Source organism: Macrosteles quadrilineatus, unplaced genomic scaffold, assembly GCF_028750875.1.
Source record: "Macrosteles quadrilineatus isolate MER2022 unplaced genomic scaffold, UCM_ALF_1.0 Scaffold_4__1_contigs__length_99947679, whole genome shotgun sequence".
Lineage (NCBI taxonomy): Eukaryota > Metazoa > Arthropoda > Insecta > Hemiptera > Cicadellidae > Macrosteles > Macrosteles quadrilineatus.
The window spans coordinates 52,316,070-52,337,626 of NW_026542597.1; the positions used below are offsets into that span (position 1 = coordinate 52,316,070).

Here is a 21,557-nt window from a genome sequence, read left to right on the forward strand (position 1 = left end):
TACAAGAAGGTGGCCAAATATGTTAAAAACTGCGGCATTGTATAAGCTTTCCAACCATATGCTACACTATTGAGGTTTAGATATGCTTTTGTTTGTTTTAGTGGTTTGGATACTAGAAAACAGGGAACTTTTACTGTTTTTACTGTTTAAACTGAAAGAAAAATACAAGTTTTGCTTCACCCTTCCCGGACGGGTGACGGATATATCTGCCTAAGACTTTGGCGATAAAAGACAGGTGGCGTATATATCCGCTTATGGTTTTGATGTTCCGGACGGGAAGCGGATATATCAGCTCCACTTTCCTGGTCTCTCCATGGCTATGCCTTCTCCCACACTCCCACTTCTCTCCCGTGCCTCCCCCTCTCCAGCCCTCCATGCACCTCTCCTACGCTCCCACTTCTCTCCCGTGCCTCCCCCTCTCCAGCCCTCCACGCACCTCTCCCACACTCCCACTTGAAGATAATCACGAAAATGACATAATTTACTCAAATCCATTTACAGGTAATTGAGAAATTGATGTACTAAGCCCTAAAGTAGTTTAAAAACATGGTTATTTTTGAAAAAAAACTTAAAATAATTCTTTGGGAAGCTAATTTTTAAACTTGGAACCTATGCATCATCACACTTCGTTTACTTTGTACTTACACCAAAAAATTTTGTCACACTGAGTACCAATCACCCTGTATATTCATTATCTCATATTTTTACATAAATTTTATTTAATGATCCTACCATATCCACTATTTTGAAAACAATAGTTTAAATTAAACCCTTAATTTTTTCATGATGAAATGTAGTGTAATAATGATGTTAAAGATGGGAAAATCGTAGTTATAAACATGTTTTTATTGGAAACCAATAATATTTTTAACTATACAAAAGTTTAATACTTGTAAAAATCCATGGAAGCAGTAAATATTTCATGAATTCAATTAATTAATATATTTCCCGGTTTGTAGAAAACAATGAACAAAAATAAAAGAAATTCAACACTTTCATTGTATTGGTAATGTGTGTTTTTCTTTAAAAATCCTCGTCCAGTGGTTGGTTTAGAAGTCCTTTTAAACACACTTCTCAAATATTTTACATTTGTCCCTGGTACATTAGTTTTTTTAAGGTTTTACACTTAAATTTGGTCTAGGCGTATGTTTTTACCAAGGCACACGGTACACCGCATATTTTTATTGGGAGGCTAGATCAGTGGACTCTATGGATGGAAATTGCCATCCAATTGGTTTACAGATACTAAGTTTTTTTTGCAAGCTTTCAAAACTATCAAAATTATAAATAATAAAGTTATTAATACTAATTATGATAATAAATCTGAGACACTACTACGCGCACGGGGGTACACTAGACCCCCCAATATAACACTGTATTGGTAACACAAGCACGCACGTGGGGGTGGTATGGAAGACCCAGGGGGGTGATAATAGGTCAATGACTCGGTCAAGACTAACAACCCTGCGGCCAGATGATAGCATATGCTATAAAAGGAAGCTACTGTTATGCTCATCAGGGTTGCCACCATACTTGTAAAATTATGACAAAATTACCATAGGTGGGGGTATGTCATACCCCCGCGTGCACGTTTAACCCTTCCCGGACGTGTAACGGATATATCCGCCAAAGTCTTTGGCGATACAGGACGGGTGACGGATATATCCGCTTATGGTTTTTTATGTTCCGGATGGGAAGTGGATATATTAGCCTTCTTTTCAGACAGACTGGCAGGTGCTTGAGCAGTAACCAGATGTTTCGCGGTACCAAGGCGCCACTTTCCTGCTCTCTCCATGGCAGCGCTCTCACCCGTACTCCCCCTCTCCCCTACCCTCTCCCTCTCCTCAACCTCTCCTCTCGCACCACCCACCTCTCCTACGCTTCCCTTCTCGACGTTTCGTGCTCAACACTACATTGTCTTTATTTTATTTATTTATTGTTCTTTATTTATTGCCTAACCTTGTCATGGTCATATCTTCAAAGACGGGTGGCGGATATATCCGCTGCTTTTCTACTCATCCGCGGACGGGTAGCGGATATATCCGCATATTTAAAAACGAGTAAAGAAAATATTTTGAAAGTATGAAGTGTTCTGTTGTGTTATTTTATGTATACTTGTATAACAAAACACAAATAAAGAAAATTAATTTTTATTTTTTCCTATAATTTGTATTAGAGAATATCAGTTTTTGAGCCGAGCCGAGCTTGGACTACAAGCTTGAGAGATATAACCAGCACAAAGTCAGAAAATCAAGCTCAAGCAGAGCTTTTAGGAACGTGATATCATCCAGACTGAGGATCACGCCCATGCGATTTAAAGATTCATGCTTTTGCTGAGACTGCTGATGTCGAATAGAACACATTTCCCAACAGGTGACAATGACGATGTCTCTGTGGGTGTGGGAGACATTCAACATTTTGTCGCAATTGCAGAAGACGAGAATGATGTACACACAACCGCGGGAGACGTTCACGATTTTGCTGCGATAGTGAAAGACGATATTAATGTTACCTTGACTGTGCAAGAAACTCAAAATTTTGTCGCTGTCGCAGAAGACTGTTGATGTTTATTTTTCCACGGGTGGTATTTGGGATTTTGCTGCGGAAAAAGATGATGTTTCCATCACCACGGGAGGTATAAGGGATTTGACCGTGATTGCAGTAGACGATGATGTTGTCTACATGACCACAGGAGGAGATATCCTGGATTTGGATGGAATCATAGAAGCCAATATGGACAAAAGTTAATTTAGCCAATGTAGACCTAAATGAATAATTTAAGTTGTGTTTGTACAGATTTATTTGTTATAATACACAATACTTGAGTACATATACTTATGAGTTTACTTCTTATATGCATTAACTAATAATACTTTAAAAAGAACAATTGCTACTCCAGAAACAATTGAGTGCAACAGGGATGTTACAAATTGATGATAACCAGGTGAACTGTCAACAGACTCTTTTTTACTCCCAATGTAAAACTTGGAATCCGTTGCAAAAGGTAATGTTTCTGGGGAAATTTTTGAATTTATCATATAATTTTGGATAAGAATTGAAAACAGAATCAGAGAGGACACGCCTAATAAAAGCTTTTTTGTTCTGTATAACGAGAAAAGCACTGTTTTAAGAGCGGATACAAAGGGCTTAAACTTAAGCAACCGAATGGGGGTGAGACATAAAACTGTAATCCAAACATTAATAGCGGTTTTCTCGTACCAGACAAGTTGAGGAAAGAAAAAGAATCCACTGCTACCAGTATCTTGAAACACACTGACAGCTGTTGACATTTTGATTGTTTTCAACAATTGGAATATAATTGCAGCGTCACTGACACCGACAAACAGAATCTCGTAGCAACCCCAACCTCTCGACAAACTTAATATAACTCCTCTTCTGTTGATTTCGAGGAATAAGTTGATGTTGAATAAAATAAGAATACCGAGGTAAAGAGTTGTCCAAAATAGGTTAGTACCAAGGTGAATTAACGTAACCTGAAACATTCAACAAATAGTTAGTATTTCAATAAGTTTAATACAATCATATCCATTGACTTTTTTTAAAACTCATTATGTATAGTACCTCAGAGTAATTAGGCTACTCTGAGATAGTACTTAATATTATTCATTTTGAGATTTGTGTAAACTTTTAGTGTAGTTCAAGACAGCATTTGTTATAATATAGATTCCTATCTAGATGCCGAGAAAATATATACATGTAAACAAACCCATAATAAATAAGTTTTAATAATTTAATTAAAAAATATCAATTTTGTAAATTGAATTTAGGAAGTTACCTTTAAAACTTCATCAAAATAGAAATTTCTATATCTTTACTACCCAAAAGTAATATATTTTTTTAAAATACTTGATGAAATTAAATTAACCATTATAAAAATTATACTAATAATTCCCTCATGTTGATTTGGGGAAATCCATAAACTCTGGTTTAGGTCCTTTGAATCTTTACAGACACTAAATCCATCTAGGCCTGTTTGTTATATCTTTGAGTGATTTAATTTTTTTAAACTGGAACCCAATTGAAGATCTTTTTTAGCCATTAGTCCAGGCAAATTAGATCAAAAATAGGGTGTGCTCCCCAAAAAATCGTCTAAAGCTGGAAAGTGTTTTAATACCTTTTGGGGGTCCCAAATAATACCCCTGTGAGTTTGCGACGGATTCTGACGTCTGCTTAAGTTTTGGGAGTCGAAAAACTATGAAAATTTTGCACTTTTTTCAGTTTTTCGCGTAAAACTCCTAAATAACGAATCCTAAGGAAAATGTTGTTCAAAGGTGTCTTTTAGTGCATTAAATTCCGCGTCGATTGATGTTAATTACGTCAAAATCGGCCGTGCCGTTTAGCCACTGTAGCTTTTCAAAGTTGGGATATTTTCAATAACATGGCCAAAAGGTTGATTATTTGACCAGTTTTCGGCTTACAACTCCTAAACGACGCATGCTATACAAAAATGCACCTGTAGTTAGTTTGGAAAACACAAAATTCTGCGTATGATGTTTTTTATTATTAATCAATAACGGCAATTGATTGTTACCTACTTTGTATGGTCGCCATTTCATTAAAAAAGTATTATAGTTAAAGTTGGGAAATTTTACTAAAATTGGTAACAACATAGATCCTGTCCTTAAATGGATTATGAATGATTAGATAGTGGTTTATTCAATGATGGCCATCCAGAGGTTTATCTAATAACGTGTGATGAGAGTAAGACACCCTATGAAATTTTAGGTCTAATATTTTTGTCTGAGGTTCCGAAAATTCTAGGATTCATATCCCAACCACCCATTATACAGGGTGAGTTTTAATTGTCCCCCCCAACTTTTTTCTACATTTTTTCGAATATCAATCCAAGACCACTTCCAAACATTGTTGGGTACCTAGTAAATACTTCATTTTGACAAGGTGGTCATTTCCGGCCGCCATCTTGGATCCGCCATATTGGATGCAAAATATTTTTTTTTCAAAGGTAAAGGTGGGGTTGTGACCCAATATTTCGAACTAGATTTTTACCCTGATTACAATGCCACAAACAGTTTTTAGAAATCTTGATTTATTCCAAAGTTATGGGGGATTTTTAAAACTTTATTTTTACCCCATTTTAACATTGTGCATGTACAAACTAAGACCATAATCTCAAAATAGTGCTCAAAATGGGCCACAACACCCTCTTCACATTTAAAATAATTTATCACATTTCAAAATGGTGGATCCAAGATGGCCGCCGAAACAAATACATCAGTCATAACCAAGTGAAAATAGGTCGACAATGTAAAAATAAAGTTTTAAAAAGCCCCCATAACATTGGAATGAATCAAGATTTTTAAAAACTGTTTGTGGCATTGTAATCAGGGTAAAAATCTAGTTCGAAATATTGGGTCACAACCCCACCTTTACTTTTAAAAAAAAATTTTTTCATCCAATATGGCGGATCCAAGATGGCGGCCGGAAATGACCACCTTGTCAAAATATCAAATATTAGAGTGATTTAATTTTTTTAACCTGGAACCCAATTGAAGATCTTTTTTAGCCATACAAAAGTGGGCATTTAGTTTTTTTTTTATTAAATTACTTTACACAATTAATTAGTATGTTACACATTGCCATCAAATATTAGTGTTGAGGAAAAATTCTATGTAACTATTCCATGGCATTTCAGAATCATTTTTATGTAAAGTTAACAGGAAAAGAAGTTTGGCTAATTTACCTACATTAATATATTGACCAGTTGCAATAATTTCATATCAACAGCAACAAATAATGATTCTCTGCCCAAAAAGTTAAAAACTAAAACACTCCAAAAAAGCTTCTTAAACATCATGCCTCTCTTTTTTCAAATATTCCGTCATCCTTACAATATTTTCTGGGAACATGAACCAATCGCTAAAGTAGTTGTAACATTATTTTTATGTTGCACTTACATGTATCCGATTGGTAAACGCTCCACTAGGCAGGTGCTCTGTTATCAATGTGACCAGACTGTACATATCCGTGTTGGGGTTGTACAAAGTCAGTTCAACAATGAAGGCTCTCGTCCTCACGTCCCACCACTCCAGGTCTACCAGGTCGGATATCTCATTGTTGCACTTGTCTTGGGTCTCGTACAGATCCACTACATATCCTCCAGTGTGGTAGGGAACACCTGAATCTCCTAAAAAACAATATTAAACTGAATCAATACACTGCGTAAGTTGATTTTCAAAATACATTACTCTTGTACTATTGGTACACGTGATCAAATCTATATGGTTTCTTAATCTTAATCCATGTCAACATACTAGAACCCAAACCAAAGTCATCTAGACCGAACCTACCAGATCGTCGGCTCCTTTTAAGATTTGTGTCTCATTGATTCAACCAAGCCAATTCATTGAAAAAATAATTAAAACATTCACTTCCTTACCGTAAACTTTAGTTGTATGCTCCCCATCATGTTGATAAGTCCAAGGAGCCAGGAGTGGCATGTTTATATCCTTGCTGGTCTTACCCCAGTGTAGTCCGTATCTCTGGGAGTCCTCTGTGCTTGCTCTTAAGCCAAAAACACACACTGCATTGCTGACATTGAAGTAGTCAACCCATGTGCAGTTGTCTGAAATACAACCACTAACTGTAAAAAGTCAAAGTACAATTACGCCAAAAATGTATAATAATATGTAAATAGCCTGTACGATGTCTCCTCACCCCTTCGTCTTCCTAGAACTGGCCCAGGCCTTAATCCAGAAGGCAGGTTCCATATTGTAGACTTTAACATAAAAACCAACTATATATAAATAATGTTTGTCATGAGGTTATCAAAGACAAAAAGCTAGGTTTTTGAATGTTGAATTGGTTGATTAATCTCTGGTTCAACTATATTGTTGAGTATAATGATAATAAAATTGTAGTTTTTGGAATGTGCCTTATAACCATAAGATTTCTTTGACATAAGAAATATTAAAAACCTACCAAAGGTTACTCGTAGCTGTCTCATCCTTGGGATTCCAACCATACGATGCACAGTGTCTGAAAACCAGCCCATCTTTGGCAAGGATTCCGCTGTAAAGATAGAGTTTAGTTGTAAAATTGGTTACTCCAATATTAAAGCGGAGTGCAATTTTATCACATAATTTTTACCAACAAAACACATTAAACAATGTGATACGTCTTAAAACAGTGCGAGCTCAATAAAATTCACATGGTTAGACTTGATAATTAAAGAATCCTCAAATTAAAAAAAATATCCAGTAATACATACAGTGTGTAAAAAATGTCTCCCCCCCCCTATTTATTTTTTTTATTTTTTAAAATAATGAAATATCGTTTGGGGAGTGATAGTAACATAACGTGAAGTTTCTTTTGACATAGTTAAAAATTTTGAATTCCCCCCCTAAATGGGGGGTAAGGGGGGTAACTCAAAATTTTTAAATGTAAACCCCTAGCTTGTGACACCTCATTTGAAAGAGCATTAAAAAACTAGGTAAATGGTGAAAACTAGAAATTTCTATCTAATTTCTAACCGGAATTACAGCCAAAAACGCTCAAAATACGATATTTTTGGGAAACTCAAAAATGTAATTATTGCATACACCCTTTGAGTGATCCCTCATTTGAAAGATAAATAAAAATCAGGCCAATGATAAGGATTAATAATTTCTAACAGGTAATTAGATGGTTTTTTATGATTTTTACAAACAAACTAACCTTAAGTGCGAAATAACAGTAGCGATGTTGTGTTCACCAAATAAATTCACAGCAAATGTTCAAACTGAAGTCCTCCTACTTCCTGACAGTAAAATAAACGAGACGTGAACTCTTCCCTCACGTTATGGAATGTTTCCTCAGTGATTTTTCTGCAGGCTTCAACAATCCTGTGTCTCAAGTCTTCAATATTCTGTACGGGAGTTTTTAAATTGTCGATTTAATAAACCCCCATAGAAAAAAATCCAAAGGTGTTAGATCGGGGGACCGTGCTGGCCATTCTATCCGGCCACGCCTGCCAATCCACTGACCATTCAGTTGTGTATTTAGAAATGCTCGGACCTGTCGATGAAAATGAGGGGGAGCGCCATCCTGCTGGAAGTGAACAATATCTTCATCAAACTCATGTGGATGTTGTGCAATAACTTCCACTATGGCTGGAAAAACCGACTCTTGAAGCATTTGCAAATAATGTTCTCCATTGAGGTTGCCATCGATGAAAAATGGTCCTAGGATATGATTACCCAACATCCCAGCCCATACATTTAATTTTTCTGGGTACGGTACTGCGTTGAGGATTCTCGGTAAACATGGGGGTTTGCAGTATCCCAGTATCTGCAGTTATGTTTATTGACAGTTCCATTAACAAAAAAAGTGCATTCGTCTGAAAAAGCTACATTATACACGAAATGTGGATTAGCTTTGATTAGTTCTTCCATTTCTTCGCAAAATTGAAGTCGACGGTCTGGATCATCGTCGTTTAATGCATGGACAAGTTTAAATTTATAAGCGTGAAATTTATTTTTCTTTAAAATATTTCGAACTGTTTGATGGGATAAGTCACACAGTGTAGCAACTGATCGAGTCGACTGCTGAGGATCCTCTACAAATTCTGCCACAACTTCAAATTGTGTTTCTTCGTCTAAAGATGTTCGGCCTGATTTTGGAGCATTAGCTACGGATCCAGTTCGTCTGAACTTGCCAATTAGTTCCCTCAAATATTTTCGACACACTGGTCGATCAGGATGTGCTTCGTTGAATCTCCTTTCTGTCTCGTGGTAGTTTTCATTCGAGGCACCAAAAGTTAAAACCATTTCCACCTTATCGTCTTTGCTTCGAGCCATTATTAAAAATTTCTAATAAACTTTTAACAAAAAACTAACTATTGAATAAAGAAACTAAATTAAAAAACCTGACTAACTAAATAGCAACAAACTAACAATTAATTATTAACCTTAGAGAATTTTAATGAACAAAAAAGTCTTTACAGTTATCAAATAGTTACATAATTGTTATTATTAAATAGAAATTGAATTTATGCTGCAGTACTGACCTAGACCTGTCTGTAACAGCTCATTGACAGAATGAGTTGAGGAAACCCATGCCAGGGCAAACAGGGAAAACCGGCTGAGCAAAGGTCATCTAATGAAACAAACTCATGTTCACGAAAATTTCTTATTGTAATAACCTTAAATTTTTAGTTTGTACTTGCTCTGTTGTGGATAACCAATACATTTCATTTTCACTTTTTTTCAAAAGATGTTATTTTGCACTTTTGCAATAATAAAGAAATAAAAGATTTTATTAAAATAATAATTTATTAGCTGTAGAAATTTTTGGCTGTAGGAAGTAACAGTTTTTTAATTTAATAACATAAGCCTGATTTTTATTGCTCTTTCAAATGAGGGGTCACTCAAAGGGTGTATGCAATAATTACAATTTTGAGTTTCCCAAAAATATTGTAATTTTGAGCGTTTTTGGCTGTAATTCCGGTTAGAAATTAGATAGAAATTTCTAGTTTTCACCATTTACCTAGTTTTTTAATGCTCTTTCAAATGAGGTGTCACAAGCTAGGGGTTTACATTTAAAAATTTTGAGTTACCCCCCTTACCCCCCATTTAGGGGGGGAATTCAAAAATTTTAACTATGTCAAAAGAAACTTCACGTTATGTTACTATCACTCCCCAAACGATATTTCATTATTTTAAAAAATAAAAAAAATAAATAGGGGGGGGGAGACATTTTTTACACACTGTATGTACTCTGTTGATATAATGATTTGTGTAAAGCTGATGAACAATCAGTTAAAATATAATTTATTTTAATTCATTTAAAAATTAAAAACTACCATAGTACTCACCAGGTGATGTTAGTTTGGTTCTTTTATTGTACCATTTTTCTTTGTATAAACCAGGAAATAGTTTACTGATTAGATAGTCTGTAAGTCTGTAACATTCATGTACTAGTTAAGTTAGCTCTTTATCAGTCATGATGTTTGACACAGAATGATCTATAGTGACTAAAATTATATTTTCTATCTGCTTTTTGCTGTTGCTGGAGTTTATGGGTCATAGGTAACAGCTCACAATAAAGTTGGTCCATTGGGTTGACGGGGGTAGAAAAGTTTGTGTGTTAAGAAAGAAATCAGTAATTTTACATCAGCAAAATCTGTTGGTGGCTCATATCATCTAAGAGGATCTTTATTAAAAAACTTACAAGAACTTTGAATGAAGATGGAATGTCTGATTGTAGCAATAGTCAAAGATAGAAGTCAGTAGTGGTCATACCCAATCCTTTATTTCTTACTTTTAAAAACAAGTTCCCTGCTTCTTCTTACTTGACCATGTCATGTCCAACTTTGTGTGTGTATTTGTGCATTTGTATATCATATCACATACAGAGTTAGTGAACAAAACTGGAACTCACTCTGTTGCCAAAATATTTTTCACGGAGGGTAAATTGGCATGAGAAGACCAATCAAACTTGTGTCATGCCTTTGGCAACTACACAACTGATAAGTTATCAATTCCGACATTAACCTCTTTTTGGAATTGTGTTCCTTAGGACCAACTATGAATTAAACACAATGTGGGTAGGTGGAAGGTGTAACTCCTAGAAGTCCAAGTGGGGACACTGACATCTAGTGGGGGCAGACACTCAGACAGTGAGTGTAGTAAACAGTTGTGCTTTGCTAGGTGGGTTAGCAACTCTACAACCCATATTAGGAGGGTTCTACCCGGTCAATTCAAGATGGCTGCTAAACACGCCTCTACGGTACAAGCTCTCAACACTCTAAAACTAATTTGTTTCCAATGATTGTGTGATTTTTGTGCTCTTAAAATATCAGAGATTGCAATGGATTAATGTTTAACTATTATTTAGAAGCTAAAATCACATGTAAAAAGACTAATTTACGGATTTTCAAAACGATTTTGTAAATACTTAAAGAAACAATTACGAAGTTTCAGTTCATCCAGGGCATAGTTTGGATTGTTGTGAATATTTTACATTTTATTTCAACTTGATTAACACATGAATACTGCCACGGAGGTTTTTTTTGTAGGACCATGTTTACGTGGTAACCAGCCGGTGGGTGGAACCCCCTTAAGCAACACTAACTTGAATTAGAAATACAACTTGAAATAGAGAAATGAATTTGTCTTTATAATATCAGAACCAACAATTCTGCAGATCTTTTTCTTTGCAAAGAATTATACAGCCATATGATTGGTAACTAACACCAAAGTAAAAACTATCAAAAATAAAATTGACATTTAAATATTTACTATACTTTTTCATATTGATGACGTTTTCCAGAGGGACTGCCAGTGGTCCATGGCTGACAACCAGACTGTGTCTGATGTGGGATGTGATGTAGTAACCTCTCTCTTCCCCCGGACTTCCACTCATGTACAGGAGAGTCAACAGCAACACAACAGACAAGAGGAAATCTGTACGCTCAACAATCTTCAGGTGCCTCAGCGCTGCCTTGCGGTACTCCTACAGAATTGAAAGTCTTTTAGTTCAAACATAGTTCTTAGCAGTGAATTTGTTTCAGAAAATAAATTCATACACTTTAGCCTAAAATCAAATAAACTCGGTATTAATTGAATGTGTCCTAAGTTATTGACGGTAGGCTCTTCCACGGTTAACGTAGCTAGACTGTCAACGTAGCTGGACATACATGGTTTTTGGGAGATGCCTGGGCTATTAAGCTGGCAAAGATTGGCCAACGTTACAGATGTATTACAGGAATCCATCTTTGAGGCAAGCTGCAATTCATCTAAAACTACAATTGCTTCAGTTAAACTTTAGTTTGCCCAGAAGAGAAGATGGTTTGCTGTAACATATTCTGAAATGTTGTCCACTATCTTTGCCAATCCAAAAACAAAATTCAACATTGACCCTAAGATGGTAAACTCTGGAAAGGGGTCAGTTTGCCTCCAATAACTTATTGGGTCCAGAAACTCATACAACTAGGTGTTAATCCATTTGGTATATCTTTAAAGTTGAAATTTTTTTAAATGGATTAAATTGCCTACAGACATGTACATAAACTTTGCAAAAATGTGAACAAATGGAATTTATGGCCTCTAGGGATCATAAAAAGAGAAATTATGGTTGTCCTTTAGGTTTTACTATTAAAACTACTGAAATGGCACACTATATGGGAAACGCTTCCCATCTTTTACTTACAGCAATCTGTTCAGTCTGCAGTGGTTTATACATGCTTGAAGATCTTAACTTGAGCAGACTCTCAAGATACTTTGCATTTCCAACCAGTTCCTCCTTCAAAGGTCTGTTAGCATTGTATTCATACGTTGTTACGTTGTACATTTCCTAGAAAAAGTTCACAAAAGTAATGCAGATGTCGGGACGAGGGTGGCCAAGTGATCTAGAAGTACAAAGATCACTCCACCCTTGGCAGAAGTACCTTGAAAGAAGGCCAGATGTTATCCCGTAGGTCTGATGAGAGTCAAGACACGATGGTATTTCAGCCCTTTCACCTTCAAACTCTAGGAATCATCAATGACAACAAGGAGTGTCGATTTTGAAACCAGTCTGATGAGACTGCAAAGCACTACTAAAGACTTGGGGCTAGGAAAAGTGCCCTATTTGGGCAAAAGCAACTAGGTGACGAACTGGGCACTAACATTGGGCAAAGCTTCCGGACCTGGTCAAGGACTTGAGCATAGGCTTACCTAGTAAGTGGGACCATGTCTCCATCCCTCCAATGCAATACAATATCCCAGGCCAAGCTGGGCCAACTATCCTTCATAAAAAATCCTGTTTTCTTGCTAATTTTCAAATTTATATGAAATTGTTATCATAGTTTTGGTTAAACAGTGTTTCGGTTTACCAAGTTGCGGCTAAAAGGGGTTTTACTGTGTTACATATGAACTCTCATTTTAAACTTACCCCAAACAAGGACAGTATCATTGAAACAATGATAATTTTGACAGGTGAGTTTAAAAGTGCTCCAACACTGATACTCAGCCCTGCGGAAGTAAGCCACAGTTCACTGATTACTCTGCCTAGTCTCAGTCCATACAGGATGATCATGTATCCACTGCCCCACACAACCATCTGAGACATCACCCTGCAAACACATGACCAGAATTTCAATGGTAAAAGTGATTAAGGAACAAACTGACATTATTATATTGCCAAATTATCCTTTAGGAAACAATATCATCCTAAAACTACTAGTAGAGTGTGACAGTTTTGAGAGATTCTGCATAACCTACTTGGCTCTGGTTTGGAACAACACTCCAAGATGTGTTTTGTTCAAAGCAATCTGTCGTCTTTTCGTTGTACAGGTCTTGTGTCTGTATGTGATTACTGACAAAACGTGTACCGGGTTGATTTAATGGTGAAATGAATTTATTTCTTTATTTGGTGTGTTTATTTTTGTACTAAATTTTAAGAAATGACCATATGCCTTTGCCTGAATGGATATAATTTTTGCATTTCAATCACCAACATCTTATTCAAAGTAAATCAATAGTGAAGTGATGGTTCAAGGCAACCAAAGGATTTATATCAGCCATAGAATACAAGACACATTATTCAAAAAGTCTTTAAGTAAGTATTTCCAAAATTACTTAATGTTTCACAGAGATTACCGAGTGCTAACGTTTAATGTAAATTCCCTTTAGGACACCTTGATTTCCTCCATGGACATTTTTAGTGGTAGGGTTTCCTTTCCAAGCACTAAATTAATTATTTAAGATGCATCACACTTAAGGCAGGCCTACAGTAAAAAGACTTACCATCCACATATTGCCCATCTTCTTCTTACGATCACAGACTTGGCAGTTTCTTTACCAACCACTACCGGGATCAGAGGTTTTCCCCTCACCATTTTGCTCATCAAGTTTCTAAAGCAAGCTGAAAGCACATATAGCGTTTGTTCTTCTTCCTAATAAACAACATTTTACTTCTTGATACACATTTGATTTTCTTATTACTTCTGGCTCTAAAGCTGTCTTAAAGAAATTACCAAGCTCAAAATTGATTCTGGCTCTTTGGAAATCCATCTTTTTGCTCTAACGGACTTGATAGAAACAAGGTGACTCTAAATACAGCCTGCCCATTATTCCTGTTCAATGAAAGATGGTAAATATATTTTTCCATCTGACTTTTGGATAACCCACCTCCCACCTCTACTCTAAGCTATGAAAAGGTTAAACTTCACCATATATTTAAAAACAAATATTTACCTCCTTTTGCTGTTGGAATTCTGGTCAAATCTGTTAGACTCTCAATTTCAATTAATGATTCTTCTTTGACGCTTTGTTGAAGTGCAACTATCTGACTCCTCCTGAAAGTTGTACCGTAGTGAAAATATTAAATAGTGATAAAAAGTAAGCGATTGTAATTACAAGATAAAATAAAAGCCTTCTATGTGAAATAAAAGCATTAGCATATTTTAAATAACATTTAGCCAACAGACTATCACCATTCAATATAACACAGATCAAAGCACTTGAAATTATCAATATTGTTAAATACTGTTGGTTTACATTACATACATGTATCAAAGCAAATGTTTTGTGAATGAAATGGTTACCAGTAATTAAAAACAACATTTCTATACAAACTACATATAAGAACAGACTTTAGAGAAACTGGAAGGTTTGATCAGCACTAACAAACAGAACATATAGAGGTGTGATCTCACCTGAAGCAGATAACGACAGGAGCTGTGGCAAGTGTGGAGATGACCACACTTTGCACAGCAATGATAAACTCTCTCATTTTAAACTTGTACTCTGGAGCATCACTCTCAACACCATCTACAAAACAACAACTTATGACAGTATGAAAAACAGTATGAAAATAGCAAAAATCTTTCATTCCAGTTGGGAAATGTAGTGTATGGGTAGCCTGTTTGTTGCAACATTGACTCGCAAATATGCAAGTTGCCAGTTTGATCTACAGAAGGATTTATTCTTAACCTTTTTGCCGCTGGGCTTAATCAATGATTCTTTCTAACATCAGGTCGATGCTACGTTTTAATAGTTATACCTTTCAATTACTCGTATATTGTAATGATTAGCTTATTTCAAAGAACCGTTCAGGTCTAGTTACTAAACTCTTAAATAATTTTTACTTGTCCATATAACATCTAAATCAAAAGGTAAAATACATCCTGCAATTTTGTTCTTGTACACAAACCAAATTGTAAAGATATCGTATTACCTGTGGCAACTATATAGTATGTGATAAGTTTATGATTGGCTTACATACTTTGAACTGAGGGATAACTTTTTTATCTTAGCTAATTCATGTTAGTTGACTCCCCTTTACTTATAAAGGGCGACTGAAATATGAAATCTAGAGATAACTTCTTACCTCTGGCTACTCCATAGAACATGATGCCCGTCAGAAGAGTGATTAAGAAAACACAGAATGCAATTGTCACTCGTTGACTTTTTGTCACTGTCGCTCTTGGATGACTGTGGAAACGTTAAATTTTGAGAAACAATCACAATCCTTAGCAGAAAAAATGCATGTGTCTAGTTAACACGTTCGCTACTGCAATAGTACAAAATTTTTCATTTGCATGGACCAGCGACGCACATATGCGACGGCCGGTTTCCACTCATAGACTGCCGTCGCATATATGCGACGGCTAGTCACATTAAAATAGACTGACGATGGATATTTGCGTCGGGGTTCTAATGTTATTAAAATGCTTATATCTTTGTAACGGTCTATTTGAAGGAACTGAATTCCCTGCAGTGATGTGATGCAGAGATGTCTGACGCACAACTGCGTCGCTTGGTCTGTGGATATGATGATTGGTGACGTCATATGATAGTTGGAAAAACTGGTCTTTACTTTTCTGCATCACTGGATGTATGTATGCAGTATTTATGCTGCATTATCTTCTGTAGCTTTTATATTTGTTCAGTTATAACTGTTCTTGAATAATCTGTTTTTTTTTTTACTTACTTTTACCTTAAAACACAAAAAAATGTGCTATCGCATATATGCGACGTTTGGTCTATTTCAAGAAAACTATGATAATTTTCGCTATTGTCTTAGCTGTAGACTGGGCGTTGCAAATATGCGACATTACAAAAGGTTATAAAAAATACAAAAAAACAAGAATAAATTATTTAAAAACACGACTGTAGCACATTACAATGTAAATTATCACTGTTTTACAGGTTTTCACCCGTGGTCTGTGTGTACTGTTAACCAAGTGACAGCCGATCTATGTGCAAGATTCAAATGTATTCCTCGGTCTGTGGCAATGGTCTCATATATGCGACGCTCAGTAGCGAACGTGTTAATCGGAAATAGAACAGAGTTTAAAGAATCCAATTGAACATTCAGGTCAGATTAGACCAACCAGAGTGGCATCTGTGTGTTTAACAAAACGTTAGAATGAGGAGGATTATTTAATTGTGTAAGCTAAATTTATTGGCTCAATAAGAAACAAGAAAGAGATAGAGAAAACTATACAAAAATCTCAAGAGAGACAGTAAAGGTACTTCGGAGGAAAAAAAGAGAATGGGTAAACCAAATCTTAGAGAAAGCTGAACAGGACAAGACAGCAAACAACAGTAGAGACTTCTACCGATCAATAAGATTTTTTAGGAAGGGTTACAGTCCAATGCCATATGGGATTAAAAACAAATCAGGACAACTGGTGGTGCAGAACAAAGAAGGACTACAAGTATGGGAGGAACATTTCAAAGATCTTTTGAATGTAAGACAGTCTGAACAAGAAGAAGAGGAGGAGGAAGCGTACCAGAATGTAGATCCAATGGTACCATACCCAACAATTCAAGAAGTAGAAACGTCAATCAAGGAATTAAAAAATAATTCCTTAGAGGGGGGGACTCTATTCCATCGGAAGTAATCAAAGCAGGAGGCACAGAACTGGCAAGGGAGATCCACAAACTGATCATTGATATTTGGGACAACGAATTGATTCCGAATGAGTGGAAGGAAGCAGTTATCATTCCCATTCACAAGAAAGGAGACAAAAAAGAATGCACCAATTACAGAGGAATTTCCCTCCTCAACTGCACCTATAAAGTACTATCAAAGATTTTACAAAAAAGACTAGAGAAATATACATCAAATATCATAGGAGACCATCAAGCCGGCTTCACAAGAGGAAGATCAACCACGGATCAAATTTTTATACTGAAAGAGGCAATTGCCAAATATTATGAACTCAACAAATCCTTTCTCTGCCTTTTCATTGACTTCTCCAAAGCGTACGACTCGATCACTAGGAGAAAACTCTGGAAAGTAATGGAAAAGTATGGAATACCTAAAAAGTTAATAAATCTATCAAAGTCAACTGTTTCAGGATCTAAATGCAAGGTTAAAGTCAATGGAGAATTCTCAGAGGATTTTGATATAAATACTGGTGTGAGACAAGGAGATGGTTTGTCCCCGTTGTTATTCAACCTAGCTCTGAAAGACTCTCTACAAGAATTACAAAAGCTAGAGGCTGGAATTACTATGGGAACCAACATAAATACCCTGGCATTTGCAGATGATGTGGCACTTGTGGCCAAAAACGAAGAAGAACTAAAAGTTATGGTCTCAAAACTCATAAACCACACTAAAAAAGTTGGTTTAAGTATCAATGTAGACAAAACCAAGATAATGGAATGTGGAAGAGCTACCCAATTAAATAATAAAAATCATGTAGAAATAGAAGGACACAAATTTTATAAAGTAAACAATTTCTCTTACCTAGGAGTAAAGCTGACGAGTAATAATGAAGAAGACTCTGAAATTCAGCTAAGATTAAATGCAGCTCATAAAAGGTTATCGGCATGCCACAAATTGTTGAGTTCTCGCCTACTCTCACAGAAAACTAAAATCTGTATATACAAAACTATAATAAGACCAGTATTACTTTATGGCTCAGAGAATTGGGTGATAAGCAAGAGAACTGAGAAACAACTTATAGTGTTCAAAAACAATATTCTAAGGAAAATCTTTGGACCAACCTTTGAAATGGAGAATGGAGAGTTAAGCACAACAGGGAGTTGAGAGAGTTGTACAGGGACCCAGATATTGTGGCTGAGGTGAGAAGTAGGAGATTGAGATGGGCAGGCCATGTGTTAAGAAAGGAAGAGGGATCCTTAGTAAGAAACGCCCTAAACAACAATCCCGAGGGTAGAAGACCTACTGGAAGGCCCAAGTTGAGGTGGAGAGATCAAGTGAGAAGAGACCTGAGAAGAATGGGAAGAAGGGAGGATGAAGCAGTGGATTGTGCAGTCTGGAGGCAGTGTGTTGGCGAGGCAAAGTACCTCCTAGAGGACCAAGAGCCACGGCAGTAGTAAGCTAAATTTAAGTAACACAAACTAAGTGACTGTCATGAAACACTAGCACTCAAGTATAGAGCAGAACTCTCCTACCTCTGTACTTCACTCAGATATAAATCAATCACAAAAATATACTCTTCTTGGGGAAGCTTCATAATTATGGTTAGAAAATTTGTTACTGAAAAAAAAATAATAAACATAATCCATCATTAATTAACTCCACGTTACTAAGTGAAAGAGCCCTGTAAAGGGGTAAGCCAGAAAAAGGTCAGGTTATGTTCTTACCTCATAACACTATTGTCGTTCTCAGAGGGTATAATCAATGATGGATACTGAGTTAGACGTCCCATCAACATGGACCAATTGTTGCAAATTTTTATGCAAAAAGAACATGGTTAGATGTGCCATTCATAGAGTGTGGTACAGTAAAAAATTTATCTATTTTCTGCTGCAGTTTTTTTTTACTGAGGTAGTTGATGCTATAAAAAAGATGCTATACCTTGCAATAAAGTCGCCTGTCAGTTCGACTTGATTCAAAGTTGTAGACATCAGAAATTTAAATCAGCCTGTTGGGGGCTCAATTCAACTATGGTACGCAAATTTTGATTGAAAAAACTAGTGGAATGTCTAGTCCAATCAATAGTCAAAGGTACAGCCATGTCACATCATATACGTGGAAGACCACAATAGTTTTATTAAGTTAAACGTACTTCTGTACCTTGCAAGCTCTACTGCTACTGTTACCTCATGTATATACTGAGCCACAAGTGTTTCTCGCGCAGGTTGTACAGGATGTTGTGCATTATGACTCTATTCCACTGAAACTTTTCCTGCCGGCCAGCAGGGACTACCAGGGTCTCTGTGAATTCTCCTGGTCGTACACTCAGCCACTGTTCTACGATGAAGGTGTATTCTGTACCTTTCTGCACATCATATACCACCACCTTCTGGCAGAACCTGCAACAACCAGGGATATCAATGCATTCATATGACAATAGTCAGGGTTAGTAGTGGCAAATCCTACTCTCCGTTTAAGTTAATCCTTTTGTTTCAAATTTTACCACAAAAGTATTTAGTGAACAAAAGTAATCCTTTCTTTAATAAACTGACTAAGCATTCAATTATGGTTTGAAGAGAGTACCTAACAAAAGTACTATACGTATAACTGGTCCTATAAATCAATTGTTTTATGAACATTGCTAGATCAATGAGCTGCTCAGTCTCTTTGGTGTCTGAAAATCTTTAGGTTTATTTTCTTAGCCGAGAAACAACAAAGCAAACCAAGATTTTAAAGTGTATTTTGTTAACATTAAACCCACTGAGAGTTCCTTGTGGGTTGTACAGGGTGGCGCAGATGGATCGGGTGGTTTTAAAATAATTGTCAAACTGTCAATTTTAATGGTACAGTATTGGATTGAAAAAAAGTGAAAAATGTGTAGTTACAATGGACGTTTATAAAAAAAATAGTAAAGTTAGTTTTTAAAAATTACATACATCAAATGCCCTCCTTCTTGAGCGACGCATTCTTGGAGTCGGTCCTTAACGTTCCGCATTGCCTGCCCACATCACCAGGAATTAATGTGATTTTGTTGTGAATTGCTGCCTTCAAGTCCTGAATGGTCCGGGGTTTGGACCCTTGCTTTAAAATAGCCCCATAAGAAAAAGCCACATACCGTGAGGTTTGGTGAGGGAGGAGACCAATGGAAATCTCCATTACAGGAAATAAAACGGCCAGGGAACAGAGATCCCCAAAGATGGTCTGTTGGGAGAATCTTCTGGACCACCATGAATTTCAGTTCTTTGTTAAGAATCCTTTAAAGGCTCCGACAAGCATACCAAGAGCTTGAGCACGACGTCTCGTTGATCGACGTGGGCTGGTAAAGACATTGCGTCTCACACGCTCCACGTTCTCAGGCGTCCTTATTGTTCGACGTCTAGGCGTCCATGAAGTGCGGAAATTATGCACCTAACTCAATATCGCATTTCGCTTAGGAACACTACCGTAAGGTGGGATGTTTAAACGGCGGAGAAAAGGCACACGTCACAACAACAATTGACTCGTTATTGCGGCTAAACTCTTCCACTGCAAAAACAAGATGGTAACGGACCACGTAGCCATCGCCGCTGACTGCCAGTCTGCAACAGAAACTTCCCGTCCCCTTCACCACAGGACAAAGACCGCCGAACACCTGGCTCCTTTTGAAAATCAGGTAAAACAAATTATTGTCCATTGATCATCTGAAACCCTTGTGTTCGGGGGGGGGGGGGGGGGGAGGAGGAGGGTTGAAGTAGATTACTAAGGCCTGGTAAAAAGGTCTTGAGAAGATTTCTAAGTGTATGAAGAATTAATCGAGTTTATAGAGTAAGCTTATAGTAAGTATCACCACCAACCAGTCAGGATGAGACCCACTGTTGTCGTGCCACAGGTAGATTGACATCAAGTCTCTGAGTGATGTTCGTGTGAAGATGAGGAACCAGTCATCCGAGTTTCTCCTGAAAACTCTTCTTTTTGGACTACGAAGAATGTGATTCTAGAAAAAAAGTGAGCTATCAATTATTAAAGCTTTTCTACTCCGCAGTTGATAAAAAAATATATTATTGCAATTCCCAACATCTGACAATGAGAAAGTAAAATTGCAAAAACTTTGAATAAACTTTATTAAAACCAATAGATTACATAAGTGAATGAAATGAAAATCGTCTTTATTCTTGAGCTTTTTCATATTACAACATATGTTTTTCAAAACAATTCACGTCAACATAAATAATATAAAACAAAGGCAACTTTCAAATCTTAAGTTAGGCTAATTAAAAATTAAAAGATGTTCTCTATTCCTTTTTATTTTACCATATTCTTCAAGACATTTGTTATATATTTTTTAAACGACTTTTCACTGTCGAACACCCCTGGCTCAGTCCTGGATGACAATATATTCCAGATTTTAGGGGCAAAATAAGAAAACCCACAACGGTCGGACTCACAGCGCACACGGGGCATCTCCAGCATGTCATCCTGCCGTGTGCATCGGGATCACATCTCAGAGCGAGCTCTCAGTCTTTCCCTCAGGTACTGAGGTATCTCCTCTGACAGTACCCTCCGGATGATGCAGGAAGTACGTAAAAGGCACAGGTCAGCCATAGGCAATAAGCCAAGAGATGTGAGGTCTGATGAAATTCGATCAAATTTTCGCAGATCGCAGACGTACCTGACACACATGTTTTGCACCCTCTGCATCCGACTCATGTCTCCCAGTGATATAACATTACCATACACCGGAA

General features: G+C 36.7%; 1 protein-coding gene across 1 annotated transcript; it reads right to left on the minus strand.

The window, feature by feature from the left end:
- Positions 1-288: 288 nt before the first annotated feature.
- LOC128992926 (polycystic kidney disease protein 1-like 2) lies at positions 289-21,290 on the minus strand. The gene is made up of 17 exons (XM_054416670.1): positions 21,261-21,290; positions 20,670-20,809; positions 19,023-19,235; positions 15,331-15,434; positions 14,657-14,771; positions 14,196-14,296; positions 13,746-13,863; positions 12,892-13,072; positions 12,169-12,312; positions 11,264-11,472; positions 9,833-9,918; positions 6,961-7,050; positions 6,419-6,604; positions 5,937-6,166; positions 2,895-3,494; positions 1,768-1,885; positions 289-452 (listed from the first exon to the last, which is right to left on the minus strand). The coding sequence occupies exons 1-17, from the start codon at positions 21,288-21,290 to the stop codon at positions 289-291; spliced, it is 2,829 nt and encodes a 942-aa protein (XP_054272645.1).
- Between the last annotated feature and the right edge of the window lie 267 nt (positions 21,291-21,557).